Raw genomic sequence first — 18321 nt, forward strand, 5'->3', positions numbered from 1 at the left:
TCTATCCCCCCCAAAAAAAGATGGAAAAATTGTTAAATAATATGAAACTTATAAAGACATAATCTGATTATAAGGAATCCTTGGGCCCTCTAGAGTCAGCTTAAAGCAATTTCTTTTTTTATTTTTATTTTTATTGTTTGGGATTCATTGAGGGTACAAAGAATTAGGTTACACTGATTATAGTTGTTAGGTAAAGTCCCTCTTGTTGTAATTAGAGGTGTGTCATATACCATAACCCCTCCCCATTCTTCCTCCTCTCACCCTAATCCCTCATTCCCCTACCCCACCCCTTGTATTAAATCATCTACTGCCTTCATATTAGAATTGAGTACATTGGATTCTTGCTTCTGCATTCTTGTGATGTTTTACTAAGAAGAATGTGTTCCACCTCCATCCAGGTTAATACAAAATATATAACGTCTCCATCATTTTTAGTGGCTGAATGGTATTCCATGGTATATGTATACTACAACTTGTACTCCATTCCTGGGCTGGTGGGCATTTAAGCTCTTTCCACATTTTGGTGATTGTAAATTGAGCTGCAATAGACAGTCTAGTAATACCATGCAAAACAGCATGGTATTGGCACAAAGATAGAGACATCGATATTTGAAACCAAATAGAAAACCATGAGATGAAACCTCTTCTAGCCACCTGCTCTTTGATAAACCAAACAAGAACATACACCAGGGGAAAGAATCCCTATCCAATAAATGGTGCTCAGAGAACTGTGAAAGACTGAAACTGGACCCGCACTTTTCACCAGTTAACAAAAATTTATTCAGGATGGATAAAAGATTTAAATCTAGGATGTGAAAGAAGAAAAATCTTTTAAGAAAGTGTGGGGAAAACACTTGAAGATATCAGCCTGAGGAAAGATTTTTATGGAGAAGACTGCCATGGCAATTGCAACAACAACAAAAATAAACAAATAGGACTTAATTAAACTGAAAAGCTAAGGAAACAACAACCAAAGTAAACAGACAACCTTTAGACTGAGAAAAGATATTTGCATATTATGAATCAGACAAAAACTTAATAACTAGGATCTATTGGAACTCAAATTAATCAACAAAAACTTCCCTCAATAATCCCATTTATTACTGGGCAAGAGACATGCGTAGAACCTTCTCTAAAGAAGACAGACAAATGAATAACAAACATTTGAAAACATGCTCATCGTCCCTATTCATCAGAGAAGTGCAAATCAAAACTGCCCTGAGATATCACCTAACCTCAGTGAGAACAGCCCACATCACAAAGTCTCAAAGCTGCGGATGTGGAGAGAAGGGAACACTTTTACACTGCTGGTGGGACTGCAAACTAATACAACCTTTCTGGAAGAAAGTATGGAGACTCCTCAAAGAACTCAAATTATACTTCCCATTTGATCCTGCAATACCATTACTAGGCATTTACTCAGAAGAAAATAAAACCCTTTTATTATAAGGACATTTGCATTAAATTGTTTATCGCAGATTTGAGATCTTCAGATTAGGGATGTTCAGCCTGTATTTTAAAAGTATGTCTTAAATCCATTTTGATGTTTTGGGGGTTTCGAGGGGTTTCTTTTGCTCAGACACTTCTTTACGTACACAGAATACTCTCTCACTCTCGTTCCCAGCAGAACCCTGGTGTGATTGCGTGAAGACATGCCGGGATGCTCATTCCCAGACAGGGATGGGCTGCTCTCACAATCATTATTCCCCAGGCATTTTTTTAGGGAGTTCTTGCTTGCTCTCTGGTCCTGAAAATCAGAGGATGAAGGAAACTCTTCTGTCAGGTCACCAGATGATGAGGCAAAAAGCACCTCAGAAAGGAAGAACGCAATGACAGTACCAACAACGTCAATGAAAACAGCAGCATGAGCGGTGCACTGACCCCAGCCACACATTCTGTTTCTAAACACTCAACACACGTTACTTCATTTCACCCTCAGAAAGGATTAAGTTGACATAAGTACCAATATTACCCCCACTGATGAGGAAAATGAGGAACAGAGAGGTTAAGTAACCTGTCCCAAAGTTACGACACTATCAATAGAAGAGCCAGGGTTCAGTCCAACTCCAGAGAGTTCTAGAAAGTGAACTCCTTGAAGATAGAGCCTTGGTCTGTTTTGTTTCATTTGCCATCACATCACCAGAACCTAACACAGTGCATGGCACATTGTGGACACTCAGAAACAACGTTTTCAATGGATGAACAAAGACTTCTACCTGAGAGAAACAATTCTATGGGAGAGGAAAGGACAGTGAAGGAGGGAGGGAGAGAGAGGTGAGCGGATACACAGAGACCCACACAGGAAGAGACTCTGCTGCCAAGTTCCTCATGCTACATGTTAGCTTGTGGTCTGGCAGTGCTATTTATCAAGATGGAATTTATTTGCAAAAAGAGAACAAGGACTAAATCCGATTTTGACTTCCCCCTCAAGGGAGGCAAGCTGTCAGAAAGCTTCAGAGAGATGCACACTCAGGGTTCTTAAGCTGGATTATTCCACAAGGGAAAAAGGCATTTTCAGCCTTTTAGCTCTCAGGGTAGTTTCACCCGGAGTCGCTGAGTGACAGCAGTCACAGTCACAAGGACTCGGTCCTGACCTGACTTCACATTAATATTTCACCTTTGCTGTGCCACTAAGGTTCCCTCCCTTTTTCTCTTAATTAAAGACAATAACCTCTCAGGCTGTTGAATAAATAAGGAAAGCTGTATTTGCCTAAAAATCTAACCCAGCACATTCTGATCAGTTGTTGGCTCAGGTGGGCCCCGCCCTGTGTTAGGTTCTGGTGATCTGACGTCCACTCAGTCACAAAGAAAGGTCTACACGTGTTAATAATAAGAAATGTTTTTTCCTCACTCACTGTGTAAATTAAAGTGTTTTTCTTCCTAGAAAAACAATATCCATACTCTGGCAGTACTCAGAGGGTAGAATCCCATCTTTTTACTTTCAACCAAGTTGACCATTTTACAGACAAAGAACAGCCCGTGGCAAAGAGGAAAGGGCTTATAGACATTACCAAAATCTGTGATCAACAAAATACACCAATCTCTCACATTTTGTCTCTGGGCCACAAGCCCATGTTCTTAGTGAAATTTCTCCTTGAAAAATGTAGCCAGAAGCTGTTCGCTAAAATTACAGTCAAAATCCATTGACTTCTACTCCTAGCCTTTGCTGTTCTTGCAGTCAGCCTAACACCTTAGATTCAAGATTTAGGTTATTCAATTCTCAACATAACAAAACCTCAAAATTTAGTTCTTTTAAGATACCCCAGATATTCTGTAATCCACCAATGTAAATTTGGGTTAGGCTAAAGGAATAAATGGAGATTTTTTTAAAGCAAATGTTAGGTTAAAACAAATGTTAGGTTAATGTATGTCTGAGACGGGGGAGGCTGTAACAGTTTTCCCTCATTGAGCCATTTATCCCTGAAACAACGATGGCCATTGAGGACTGAGTACATTTACACAATAGAACATGATTAATCATAAATACAATCACACACACTTTCATGAAGCTTCAGATAGACCAGAGATCCTAGCTGGCCTTGTCAATAAAGAAAAAAAAAAACAACTCTAATTTTGTGGCCAAGGTCACTCAGCTAATGATGTTTATTAAATGTTGCATTCTTTACAAGGTCATTAGCACTGTGGGTCTTACACTCTTAAACACTATGGGAAACAGAACAGCCTATTGGTGAAATGGTGTTAGTCGCTGCAAGGCCAATTAGCTGAACAAGGTTAAAGGGAAGCAGAACTTTTTATCCACTTTCCAGGTACTATTGGAGATATTTTAGGAAATTCTTTAGAAAAGAGACAGGGAATCAGTCTCTAATTAATTAATGGCCTATGTTTATAAGTCAGCATATTAATAATTCAGAACTTCAATAGACTCTATATTTAACAGAATTTTTTCAACAAAATTCCTTTTATTTTTACTTGGTAAAATCTTAACTGTACTGGGTTTCTCTGTTTTCTGCTGGTGAATTTTGCTTAGTCCTTTCGATTGTTTTGGAAGTCTGAACAGTAAAGGTTTTCCCTGCCCTCCTAGCTCCCTGGGCCCATCACTAGCACTTTAGGAGTGACAAACAAAATCAATCAGTTCATAGCCAAGCTCTGCACATACAACTCATGTACAGCTTCCCCAGGGACTACATGATGGATTTCTCTGTTTTATACTCAAGAAACCTGAGAACAGTGGTATCCAATTACAACTTTTCCTTTCAGAAATGGGGTACTAAGATGCTGGTTTTCTCTGTCTCTAAGGGAAATTTGAAAATATAGAAAAGCTTTCTTCTTTCTCCTTGCTGTAATTTTATTAATTACCTTGTGGAATAAAGGAATAGTCCAAACTTTGATCTCACAAGGACAGGGTAGCAAGTTATGTCTAGATGAAGAACAGATTGTCATAAAAGATCTAAGAACCATTTGAGGTTTCCAATGCCCCTTGGGAACCACCATCCAGGAGGACAGAGGTTTTAGCCCATGGTTCAGAGATTTTGTAGACCAGGCAAACCTCCCAGGGGATACGACCAGCATCAAATGCTAGGATACAAAGTAAAACCTACAGTGAAGTGCTTCAGATGGCTCCTGCAGGTCAGGGTTCAACCCTGGGTTGAAGTCCTGACTCTACTGTTCATTAGCTGTGAAGACCTTGGCAAGTTACTTAAACTCTCTGTAACTTGATTTTCCAGTCTCTAAATTGAGGAAAATACCTAACTCGTAAGATTACTGTAAGGATGTAATGACTTAATTGAGGTTCTAAGCTTACATTACTATTTGGCAAATCATAAGTAATAAGAAGTTAGATATTATTATAACTATCTCTGGCAACATCATCACCACTATCACCTAACCCTTACCTCTAGCTATGAGTCCTGTTTTATTCAATCCTTTTAGATTTAAAAATACTTCTGTTTTGTCTTTGTTCAGCTTCCTTGCTGTCGGTAATCTCTGCAATGTATACCTTCTGCTAAAGAACAAAAAAGTCCAGAGGAAGAATCAGTGTCTAAGATCTCAAATACTTCTGAAGGCCTACCCAGACAGAGACTCTAGGCCTTGAGAGCCCTTCCCGAGCACAGATACTGCATTTGCAGAAGATCCACTTCCAAAATGGTAGGGAGGCAACAGACCAAGGAATAGAGAAAGGCAGTTTAGTTTAATTCAGCTTAATTTATATTTTTTCCAGTATCCCTCTATGGCCAACACTGAGGTTGGCACCTTTAAGAGATATGAAGGGACGAGGTATAAAATTATGCACAGGGCTTGACAATCTGAATAGCAATAGGGAGACAAGATGCCTGCATATCTGCTCAATACAATGCACCATGTGGTCAGGCATCAGGCGCTGTGCAGATAGGGAGTGGTGGCATGGAAAGAATTCCTCGTAAGCCAAATTAGCTATGAAATACTCACATAAGAAATAACTTCTCAATAGATACTTGCCTTGTAATAAATCACCATCCTCCCAGACTCAAGCCAGAGAATTACACAGATTAGATGGTGATTCAGTGTAAAATGCCTCAGATAAAATAGGTTTTAAAACATCATACCAGACTTGTCATTCTGGCTTTCATGGTCTAGGTACTTTGGACCTGTTGTGGGAATAAGGGACTCTCTTGACCTTTATAAGCTTCTTCCAGGAGTGGTTAGGTGCTGTCATCAAACCAAAAGACGTTTTAAGGAAGTTACTGAGCACTGCACCAGTGCAACTGAAGTAGTAGGCCATTGTGGGGAGACAGATTTCAGACAGAAATAACCACTGCAGGAAGCACAAGAGGGAAGACATTTCTTAAAGTTCTCTGCAGAGAAAGGCACTCGTCACGCAAGAGTTACTAACTTGTGTTTGAAAATACATAGCTAATTTTATCATCAGTGTCAGAAATGTTAGATCTCGGTAGGTTGTAAATGTGTTTGTTTGGGAAGAAATCCTTGAGATCAATTTAAGTTAACCCTTTTCAAAGTCTGATATATTGCCTATAATGGACAAAAAATATACTGCCTAATACGGTCTTTAACTCCATATAGGAGAAAAACAGGAAAAATATTCGAGAAAAGATGTTTAAATCCCACTGAGAGAATTTTCTAAAGGGAATCCATGAATTTTTAATACCTTCAAGAATTGTTGAGTGTGATAACTTTCTATTAATTCAAGATGAAAGCGTAATTGACTATAATATCCATGTTGCACTCGTTTTAAAGACAGAAGCTTCTAACTACTCTGTCAATACTTTCCTCTGAAAGTCTTTCTTCAAAGTGACTTTGAAAATTAAATCATGTTTTTAAAGTACCAGGAGAATGTATTAATAAAATAATCTATGATGTGTTAGAAGAAAAGATTGTTTTAAAGCAGCTAGTCACCTCTGATGTGTCTGTTTCACACACATGAAGTTTTACATAGATGATTTCTATGTCTTCTGATTTGGAAGGTTTTTCTTAGATCAGGATTTAAATAAAGCAAAAGTAAATTAGAGATTTTAAAATGTAATTATTTTAGGGAGTCTGAGGCAAAAGAATTGCCTAAGCCCAAGAGCTGGAGGTTGCTGTGAGCTGTGATGCCACAGCACTCTACCAAGGGCAACAAAGTGAGACTCTGTCTTTAAAAAAAAAAAATAATAATAATTGTTTTAATATTTTATCTTCTGATTATACATATACTTATACTTATAGGATCATATTTAATGAGATAACAAAGATAAAATATCAATAATTTATTCTCAATGTGTATCTAATTTATGTGGAGTCACAAATAGATGTAAACATAAACATCCGTAAACTCAAATAAAATCTTCAGTTATACTAGTCTGAAGCATAATTGTGTGGGGTTATTGATTCTACTGAATAATAGTATTATATATCCTATATAGAAGCCTTATGATTTTGTTGAAAAACCATAAGGTGATAAATAATCTCCATAAAGATGAAACATGAGAGAGATGTTTCTATAAAATAAAGTTTCCATTAGTCTGAAGACCACATTACCCTCAGAATTTGCACATATTATATATCCTGTTGCAGAAAGCCTTAAACTACAGACAGTGAAACTACATAGCAGGCAAAATACCTTTAAAAGAAAGAAAAAATTATGAACAATATCCACATTTTTTTCAGGCTGCATATGTGAGCTTTCCAAAATGTGGTCCAAATTTTTGGCTAAACACATGTAAGCTGATAAAAGCCACACAAATAGTTGGTGTGCATTACGTGGTGCACTGCATCAGCTCTGCCTATCATAGAGAAAGATGTCACAGCCACTTACTTCAACAATTTCTTTAGAAAATGTGTATTTCTTTTTTTTTTTTTTTTTTTTTTTTGCAGAGACAGAGTCTCACCTTATGGCCCTCTGTAGAGTGCTGTGGCCTCACACAGCTCACAGCAACCTCCAACTCCAGGGCTTAAGCGATTCTCTTGCCTTAGCCTCCCGAGTAGCTGGGACTACAGGCGCCCGCCACAACGCCCGGCTATTTTTTGGTTGCATTTTGGCCGGGGCTGGGTTTGAACACGCCACCCTCGGTATATGGGGCCGGCGCCTTACCGACTGAGCCACAGGCACCGCCCAGAAAATGCGTATTTCTATTGAAACATGAGTAAAGCCAAGAATTTGATGCTCTATTTAAAACAAAATGGTTAATTCTTCTTTCGTTAAGAACACAAACCCCAGACCCCTGGGGCCAAATCCTGGTTTCAACATTTCTTCATTCAGTGTTCTAGTTCCTCATCTGCAAATGAGAATAATAGTGGTACCTCCCTAACACCATTACTGTGAAGGATAAATGAATTAATGGATACAAAGTGCTTAAAAGAGTGCTTGTAAACACTGTAAACAATGGACATGCTGATTGGCATTACTACTTTTAATAGTAGTTTTTAACTTCTGATAGACACACTGTAAACTATTTCCCAGTGAGTGTTTAATCTGCACGCTTTATTGGAGGGGAAAAAGAGAAAGAAAGAAATGGTAGTCGTCTAATATTGATATTCTCTGTAACAGATTTCAGACAAGAAATGCTTATTCTTTGCCAATCATGCTTCACCAGCATCAGGACAGACACATAAACAGTTTGAAATACACAAAATAAATTTATCTCAATTGGATGGCTTTCCAAATTTAAAAACAATTAAATAAAATTTTTAGATTTCATAAATGAGGCTTTTTCGTTTTTAGCAACTTTTGCTAAAAAGCTCAGAGACATTCCAAATATTGTAATTAACTTTTGACACAGCCAGTGAAATGAGAAGCAATTGCTATTTCTGTTTTAAAATATATATTACTTACAGTGATTTTGCGGGCTAGCTGAGACTTTACATCATCTAGAAAGGCAAAAACACTCAGGCTGTCATTCACCCAGCCTGCCTGGTCTTTTAATATTTATGGTAATTTCCCATGAAGTATAATCCTGTCTTCAAGAATTATTAAAATTTGTATCATAAAAGTGGAAAATTCTGCTGAAAAAGAATACATGCAATGTAACTACTCCCCGAACGATTCTTTTTGATCTAACAAGCAATAAACATTATAGAACGCGGCCTGACTTCGGATGGAACTATGAAGCCAGGAGGAAAGACACCCCGATTCTTTACTGGTTCTTTTATTAAACAAATGAGACCTTCTGTGTGTCACTTGCTGTCTCTGACCTCAGAACCAGCGTATAAGTACTATGAAGAGGCTGCTCTAGAGAGTAAAACTTGAGGATTGAAGGATCCTTAAGTGAAATTCTTCTAAGCATGAAGTTGTCTTTATATGTGTTCAGTAATGGAAAACTCACTATATCCTAAGATGCTTGAGTTGCCTACTGATATCTCTAACTATTAAAAAAGTTATTCCTTAGCACATTTCGGGTCTTCCTGTGAACTCTAAGCTCCCTGGCATCTCATGTAGAACTATAACTCTAAAGGTGGGATACAGTGAAGCCCCATTATAACAAACTTTCAAAATGATGAATGAGAACTTAAAATGAAAGCAAAGGGGCACTCTTCTTTCCCCCATTATATTTACCATTTTTAGCTGGAACATGAATAGCAAGGGGTCAAAAGAATTTATAATGGTTTCTACATCTTCAACTTGACCAAGTCCCCTACCAAGTAACAGTTTTCTTACAGAGAGAAGGTTCCACCCTCCCTGTTCTAAACTTGTCTGTGCCAACTAGATTTACCTTGTAGTTCCTTGGGGAGGTCAGGGCTAGGACACCCTTTGACTCCAAGACCGAAGACATGGATATTGTTGGATTTAAATGCATGATCCCCCTGTGCTGCCTAAAGCAGTATTCCTCTCTGGAAATTTTTTGTTACCCAGTCGTGAGGAAAAAAACTGAGAGTAGAAGTTCAGAAATGTTGCAGCTGTTGAATGTTGTGATAGCACTGAGCTCTCCATCTCTCTTTTCCTTCAGTGTAGAGCACTGTTGAGGACTCACATTTGGAGCCACGTGTGGTAGGACCTGTATCCTTGTCATGCATATTAGGGCCATGGCTGGGTCTGCCACAGACTCAACATTTGATAAATTTCAGATAATTTGAGAACCACACCTGTGTCCATAACAGCTGTGTAGGATTAGGGGAGAATCTTTCTATCCCCCTCTATGTCCTTCAGTTCCCTAGATCCCTTAAAGAATTCTCCATACTTTGTCCATTTACCAAGGATGAAGTAGCCATTTCCTCCGTTTTGTGCTTAACTTCTTCCATAAACCACAAATTCACTCTTCTATTTACATTCATTTTAGTAAAATTTAAATATGGTGGAAAAAATGGTTCATAACTGTTTTCATATGGAGGCTCATTCCTGTTCTGTATTAACATGAGACTAACCAGTGAACTGCCTCAAGGGATAAGATGAGTCCGTGAACATAAGCTGTATTTTAACATTGTAGATCAAATAAGCTTAAAACCATTGTCAAAGGAGTTTTATCAATATAGACATCCACCTCCCACAAATCAGGATAGGAGAGTGGAAAGAGCATTGAACTATATATTTGGGGGTTTTGGGGTCCAGGATTAGCTGTGATATTAATTTGCTTCATGATTTTTAAAGTCACCAAAACTTCTGGACTAGAAGTTTTTCCTCCATGAAAGCAGAAGTTTGAATGAGTTGATCTTTAAAGCCTCAGATAACTTTAAAATTTTATACTTCAAAGAAAATTATTTTCCCTTAAGGCAGTTTCCTGATGGAGGAATAATTTTCTCACCAGTGTATTTACTGCTGAAGATAGACTGACCTTCCTGTACTTATATGAGTAGCCCTTTATTGTAAGTTTAGCATTATCAGGCTAAGCAAGACTGAAATCACGCAGCAGATGAGGCACTAATCCTGACTCCCAAACCATACCTTTGTCATGGAGACATGAGCTCCATTTGGCGGAGCTCATGACAGAATGGGTCCCATAAAATACCAATATCTATAAGGTACCGTTTATTGAATTGTTATTTGGCTCACAAGACCTTTCTCGGGGGCTTTTCAAATGCCTAAAACCATCTGTCCTCCCTAAACCATAAACCCCACAGTAATAACCCCGGTTTCAAACAGAGTTGGGAATGGAGTGACCTCCCAGGAACACTTGAGCATAAATAACCACGATACAGTTCACTCACAGGTATTCTATTTCTTGCTTATGGCCTAAAATCATGTTTTAAGCGTCTCTGCGCTCACAAGATGATACATCTTGTGCCTGCCAAGGAGTCTATCTAATGTGTGCGAACACAGTGTACATGCATCAGAATTGGAGAATTGGAGTTAGTTTAAAAATATCAGTAATTTTCATGATGTTTTTCATCATTGAAACAAATGGAGAGGAGTATCAATGCGAATGAAAACAAATTCAGAAAAAAATAGGAACTATATGGAAACGACCAATTGAAATGCACATTGATTGTGGATCACTATTCAAGAGAATGTGAAATTCATATCTAAGCAATATGAAAACTGACACAGTGTACTTTAACAATGACAGCAAGATAATGACATAGTATATGTATTCATAGGTGCATAGAGGTATTACAGATGCTTGTAGTATATAACATGTGTATAGCTTATTATTTAACCTAGCAAAAAGCTGAGAACATGAGAAAAGACTAACTTACAGAACACGTCCAAATGGGATACACAGTTCTCACTGCCATTATTTAATATGACTGCAGTTAAAATTGTATACATAAAAATATGAATATGGTTTGAAGAGTTTTCTGATATGAATTTTAATTTGAAAAGATAATTTACATTCTAGGTGTTTTAGAAAAGAGTAAATGGCAATTCTTTTACAAATAAAGCAGAGAAAGACATTGATTTATCCCAAGTCTTTTCCCAGTAAAGAAATGCTAGATGGGGTATTGGAAATTACAGACCTGCAAACAGTAAAACAATGTTGAAGCTGAGTGGGTGGAAGGAAACAGAGTGAATGAGGAGAGCCCTGAGTGAGCTGGTCACTTGCCGGCCCAGTGGGCCACGACAGCTTATTCTTAAGTGGCCGCAGTTCATTAGGCAAGGGCGATGATTGATACCAATGTTCTTTCTTCCCTCACTGAAAGTAGTGAAAAGATTGAGCTAATCTGAATCAATCAGTCAAGTTCTCTTTTCTGCGATAGCTAGCTCAGTAACTCCAAATGTTTTCCTGTAGTGAATCGAGCCCTTCTCAACTATCAGACTGAAGCCCTGGGATCATCCACCTCAGTTCCTTACCTGCAGAGAAAAATCTCCCCGTATTATTTGATGCACTGGGATTTAGAATAGCTTTAGGCCATATTTTTTTCAGCACTCTTCTGCTGGTGGCTGTGCTTTCTTTCCCTGCAGAAATCAAAGATATCCACCTATGAGAAGATGTGGGCTTTTATGAGCAGCAGGCAGCAGACGGCACTGGTTAAAAACAGTGATGAGGGCATTCAGCGAGTGCTCACCACCGACTACGCCCTGCTGATGGAGTCCACTAGCATTGAATATGTGACGCAGAGAAACTGCAACCTCACTCAGATCGGGGGCCTCATCGACTCCAAAGGCTATGGAGTGGGAACGCCAATTGGTAAGAGGAACACACATTAGCCAAGACGGAGACAGAGTGTCAGTTACAAGTATGGAAGGGAATAGATTCAGAGTTCTCTATTCCCAGCTCTCAGTAGCCCACAATGCCTTTAGTGAACAAATAAATAAGACAAATGTTCATACAGATCAGAGGCATAGTATGCATTGAGGGTTTCCTGGTATTTAACTTAAAACACTTTTAAACAGCATTTATTTCAAGTTGTATGAATTTTAAAGATTTTAAAAATTTTACCCCAAAGAAATATCTTAAAGACAATATCTTTCTTTTTTTTTTTTTTTTTATTAAATCATAGCTGTGTACATTGATACAATCATGGGGCATCATTCACTAGTTTCACAGACCGTTTACCAAGTTTCACATAAACCCTTGTAAGATTCACCGCTAGTGTAATCCCACCAAGACAATATCTTTCTAATTAATCTTTTTTACATTAATTCTTCACTATCTATACATGCTTATGTATTTTTTTCTGATCTGAATTATGTTATAATAGAAGGAAATTGACTTTGAATATAAATGGCAAAAGTTAAAGGACTAGTGTTCTATATCAGATAAAAAGCAACACTGTATCAGTCAAAAGAAAAAGGAAGATTATATAATACATATAATTTGCTTAAGAAGTATGTTAGATTCAACCAACAGTAACTATCTAAGAACCTCCAGTATCTCTTAGCTCTGTACCACTGTTCTCCTGGCCATATCCTTGCCTCGTCGGTATACAGACCCTACGACAATGTCTTCTTGCATGTCTGTAATAAACAACCAATACAATATTCTATATACAGAGGTCAGTGAGTGAGTTCTTTGCTATAGAAAATTCCCTCTCTACTGTTTGCTCTCCATAGAAAATGGTGCTATATAGGATTGTGGCACCTGCTCTTTTCCTATGAGTTGTTGGTAACTTGTTGGTAACCATTCCGAAGGAAAGGGAACAGCCAGGCAATTGGGCTAGTCCACAATAATAGTTACAGTCAAGCCAGATGATTAAGGGTCAGATAGACAGGATTTGCTATTTTGTATTGTTATTTTTTGTTTTTTAAATGATGGCCAATGTTAGGCAGGAATCATAACATGAAATGCTTACAGAGGTAAAGCAGACGTCATAAGTGATTAAAGTGCATCTGCTCCAGCAGCAGTAGGGAGTGGTGGCAACTGGAGGTGATATGACTTATCTAAAAGAGGCAGCTGATTTTTAGGACAGCTGGTTGTATACACGTGGGAAGTTGAGCACAAGATTTTCTGATATTCTATTTTTTCAAGAAAAAAATTACAAATTTTAGATGGACTATCCTGATGCTTTTATTTGGAAACAAAGTCATTAAGAAAAATAGACTGTATATCCTGTATTCAACTTTGATTAATATAATTTAATTTTTCAAAGATCTATTATCTTCAACATTTACCATGAACACACAGTCAATCTGACTTCCTGTCATCTACATGGTGTTAGAAATATGCACTAAAAAGAAATTAACTTTATTATTATTATTCTCCTGTGCATTTTCTAAATAAAACTATGGAATGAGTGGGCTAGTGGATCTATAACTACCTTTTGCTCCTTTATTTCCGGTAACTTTTCCTGATGGAAAAACCAATGTTGTGTCTGGGCACAGTGGCTCACATCCATAATCCTAGCATTGTGAGAGGCCAAGGTGGATAGGTTGCTTGAGCTCAGGAGTTCCAGACCAGTCTGAGCAAGAGTGAGACCCTGTCTCTACCAAAAATAGAAAAATTCTCTGAGCGTAGTGGTGCATGCCTGTAGTCCCAGCTACTCAGGAGGCTGAGATAAGAGGACTGCTTGAGCCCAAGAGTTTGAGGTTGCTGTGAGCTCTGACATTGGGGTAATCTACGCAGGGCAATAGAGTGAAACTCTGTTTTGAAAACAAGGAAAGAAAGAAAGAGAGAGAGGGAGAGGGGGGAGGGAAGGCAGGAAGGAAGGAAGAAAGGAAATATTACTAGTGAAGTGCATATTTTCCCCCCAGGGGTAAACTCTGCTATAATTCACTCAACATATTCTAAGGGGTCCAGTGGAATTGTTAAGCACTAACTGAAAGGAACTTATGCCCCTTTTTTGATTTCAAAAACAATTTCCCATCTCCCTAACCACATTTGGCCACCTCATTTTGGATAACAGAAGTGGAGGACGTTAGACAGATCTTGACAGATCTTGTGTATCTCATGACTGCCAATTTTAGTCAAATGGGCTATAATTCAGACAAGAGCTCCAGACGTAGGTGCCTAAATTTTTGTGGAATTAAGACCCTAAGATTGATTGTAATATAGTCTGCAACCAGAGATTCTTAATAGAACTGTCTCTGGACTGAATAACAAAGTCAAAAAATGGTCCCTTTTATTATTCCAAGTTCCACCCATAACCTGATCCCCATTACATTTCAATATACTTTTTCACCATCAAAGTTCCCGTCTGTTAATAATGATGGAAATTAACAACGTGTATCACTTTTCCTGAGAACATTCCTCATGGCCAATAGAATATAACTCAAAAGCTAAAATTTCTGTTAGTATGGTGAGTAACATAGGGTTGAGGGGCAGGACGGGACAATGGGCTCCTTTCTGCAGCTCTCCTACATGAGCACAGCACTTTGCCTGCTTTGTGGGAAGGAAGCCGACCGGGGACGAGGATCACTGCATCTGATGGAAGATGTAGAGAGATCTGAACATACATGTTCCTTCTCTTTGGTGCCAACCTCACCAAGTTCCAAAGTTGAAGAGCCTTCTCCCCACTTCTTAGTTGAAAAGAAATAGACTCCAGGAATTTTTCATGGTAGTTATAAACATGTCATCCGTCCAAAAACAATGAAAGAGTAATTGAAACAGATGGCAGACCTCAGAGAGAATACATCCATTGAGAATACAGCTGTTGGAAAAATTTGCGAGATGTTTCCTCGATGATGAATTGACTTTTTAAGAAAGATCAGTTGCTATTTAGGAAGATCAGTGGGTATACATGTACACTTTTTTCAAGTGGCATGATAAATCACTTCTGATGTTATTCTGTCCACTTAAAAAACGACAACAAAAGTCGAAGCTAAAATCCATCCAGATATTTCCAATACTGTGCACGCTTACAGTCTTGCCCTGACTGACACCCTTATGGCCCCAGACTCTGTTCCACAGTCAAAGATTGGCAAAGTTGAATCAGTCTAAACACAAAAATAAAGACATTGCTTCTTAGAGACACTCAGGACAGAAGTTCTGGAAATGTATCACCTGAGGGATTTCAAATAAAACTCCAAGAGAATGAGAGCAGTTAAGATTTAAATAGGTGTCTGGGAGGTTGGAAATTACCTTTCTTAAAGACTAAACAGAGAGCAGATTCCCATCTGTCTGACATGTTTTAGGTATTGTGCAGCCTGAGGGCAGAAGGAAAGCATCAGTCAGCATCTACTGAGTGCCCACTGTGTATACTGCTATCATGAGGACTGCCCCCACTAGCATGAGAATCATTCTTACCCTCTTCAAAGCACTTGCATGTAAGCTAAAACAAAGGACTCCTGGTTTACCTAATTGCTCACCTGCTAGGGGTGTATTAATCATGCTAATTTTGACGCCAGCCATTAGTCAGAGGAGGGTGTTTCAGCAAACAACCAATATCTTTTCATTTGGTTTTCAAGACCCGTTTTTTCACACCAAAAATCCATACTCTTAATTGACAAGCCATGATCTCCCTCCAAAGCATTTTGCTTCTATTTTAAATTTGATTTTAAGTGCCAACGACTATTTTAGGAAGTTTAAGACAAAAACAAATGAGAAATGTGAATCTTTGTTTTTCTAACTTAAACTATGCCATAGGACAAAAGGCTTATGTGGGGGTGGGAGAGGTGGTGTGGGATTATGTTCATGAAAATAGCAGTGAGGACTAAGAAGCAAGGAGAATTGAGTTTGATTCTTGACTCCGTCAGGAACTATTAGCGTCACTCATAATTTCTAGCCCTACATTTTTCGATTCTAAAACAAATGGACGGAACTATGTCATTTCTACTATTTATTCTGATTTTAGGATGCTTCATTTATCAATTTGCTCCCACCAAGGAACACTTTAAAATTTGCAAATAGAGAGAGCCAGAGTGTACTACTTTCCTACCTAGTGGAAGAAATGCTAACAAAAATTCTTACCATGCCAGGAGAAATTGCATAAAAGAATCTTACTTTATCTCTTCCTTTGCATTGATTAACAGGAATCCAGTAGGGAGAAGCTATGCCTACAAATAGAAACTGGCACTCTCAAACCCTTACATAATTAGAAGTTCAATAGCATTAATAAAAAATAGAGTATAAATAATATCAATAAAGTTCTTGAAAATCTTCCAAACCTAACTGAACTTTGTAGACCTTTGAATGATTCAAAATTTATTCTTATGTTCATTTTACTAGGTGCATTAGTCAGTATGGATTAACAGCTATAACCAACATCTACAAATTTTCAGTAGCTTTCACAGTAACTATTGATTATCATCCTCCACTGCGGATTGAAAAAGAGGCTCTGCTTCATGCAGTCATTCTGGGACCCAATTCCTTCTATTTTGTATTTCCATCAATGCTAGCAACTCGAAATCCTTTTTTTTCTTGTGGTATATTTGGGAAAGGGAGAGAGAAAGAACAGAAGATCAAAATGGGAAGATTGATGGCACAAAGACTGAAAATGTCAAAAACCTCTTTGGCTCTCATCCGCCAGAAATCAATCACGTGACCACACAGAACTCCAAGGGTTGACCTATTGGTCATCTAGCCATGCTCAGTTGCGATATGAGACAAGCCAGGGCCTCAAAATGTGTAGACTCTAAATAATAAAAATTTTTGACACGAGAAAAGACTCATGAAGAACGTAGCAGAGACAGTTATGTCAAGGAATTCCTAATTTAGCTTTTCCTTATTTAAAAGAAGTCAACAGTCTGGGCCAGGGGTCAGTGATCCCCTTTCCAAATTATTCTGAGCCTTGAAAATACAGGATGGACTTCCCTGCCCTTTGCTAATTGATTCGTGGGTCAGGGGTCTGTAACAACCATAAAGTGGTTACTGCTAGCACAGAAGTACTTTCTGATGTCATCTTCACATTTCTTTTTGATCAACGTCTTCACTTCCAGGCTCCCCTTACCGGGATAAAATTACGATCGCTATTCTTCAACTCCAAGAAGAAGGCAAACTGCACATGATGAAAGAGAAGTGGTGGCGTGGGAACGGCTGCCCCGAGGAGGACAGCAAGGAGGCCAGCGCTCTGGGGGTAGAGAATATTGGGGGCATCTTCATTGTTCTGGCTGCCGGACTGGTCCTTTCTGTATTTGTAGCTATTGGAGAATTCATATACAAATCACGGAAGAACAATGATATTGAACAGGTGAGTCATCTCTTTCTAGGGCTGGGTAGTTTTTGGTTTGCATCATCTATCTTAAATTGGGAGTGGGGAGGGTAGGGCTGAGGCCTTTTTTTGGTAACAGTCTATTGAATTAGATGGCCAGAACAGCCATTTTTCAGTTAAAGAGCTTTTGAACCCTTGCCAAGTGCTCTGGGCCTTGTAGCTCCATCATTTATTAATGAGAAGGAAGAGCCTTATACACTAAATCCAATTAGTGCTATTTGGAATGACAGTGCAGAAATTCCAAACACAGTTAATTTCTCTAACACTTATTTGCTCTTACAACATAGAAACCCTAGAGAAAGCAAGGAAGAAATAAATCCAAAATTGGAAAAGGTATAAAAAGGTATTTGAGAGAAACCAGCCCTTAAGTGTAGAATCTGAGCACATGTACTAATGCAAAACAATTTATATAAGGGTATAAAAGTAGTATTATGAAATTGAACATTTGCTTATACCAACATATAATTTGTAAAAGGGTAATTGACTCCAAATATTTTTTTTGCCAGGTATATAATAAATAATAAAAAATGACAGTAAAATATATTTGAGACTTTGTTTTTCAAAATTGTATTTAAAATTATAAGATAATTTCAACAGTTCACCATCTTGGCCTATTATTTTTATTTTTGAAGGAAATTATACTTTTCTGAAAAAGCTGATGGTGATTTAAGATAATTCCTTTATAAGTACACTGGAATAAACAAAGTACAAAGCTTATGGCCAGTGTAGTGCTGTAGGCTACCCATTCAATTTAAAAATATTATTAGAATTTTGACACCATAGGCTATTCATAACAGAGCCAATTTAATGCTCTGCTGTCACTATCTTGAAATTCTAAATAATTTTTTAATAAAGGGTTGCACATTTTCATTTTTCACTAGGCTCTGCAAATTACATGGCTGGTTCTGATTACTAACCTGATGGTAGATC

General features: G+C 38.0%; 1 protein-coding gene across 3 annotated transcripts in view; it reads left to right on the forward strand.

Moving 5' to 3' along the window:
* GRIK1 (glutamate ionotropic receptor kainate type subunit 1) overlaps positions 1 to 18321 on the forward strand; it is a 398514-nt gene that overhangs the window by 362517 nt on the left and 17676 nt on the right. For all 3 annotated transcript variants that reach the window (XM_053565651.1, XM_053565649.1, XM_053565650.1), the window contains exons 14-15: positions 11768 to 11993; positions 17120 to 17370. In XM_053565651.1, coding sequence (XP_053421626.1) covers positions 11768 to 11993; positions 17120 to 17370 — 477 coding nt within the window. The remainder of the gene's footprint in view (positions 1 to 11767; positions 11994 to 17119; positions 17371 to 18321) is intronic.

The sequence above is a fragment of the Nycticebus coucang genome, chromosome 16, assembly GCF_027406575.1.
Source record: "Nycticebus coucang isolate mNycCou1 chromosome 16, mNycCou1.pri, whole genome shotgun sequence".
In the NCBI taxonomy this organism is placed as follows: domain Eukaryota; kingdom Metazoa; phylum Chordata; class Mammalia; order Primates; family Lorisidae; genus Nycticebus; species Nycticebus coucang.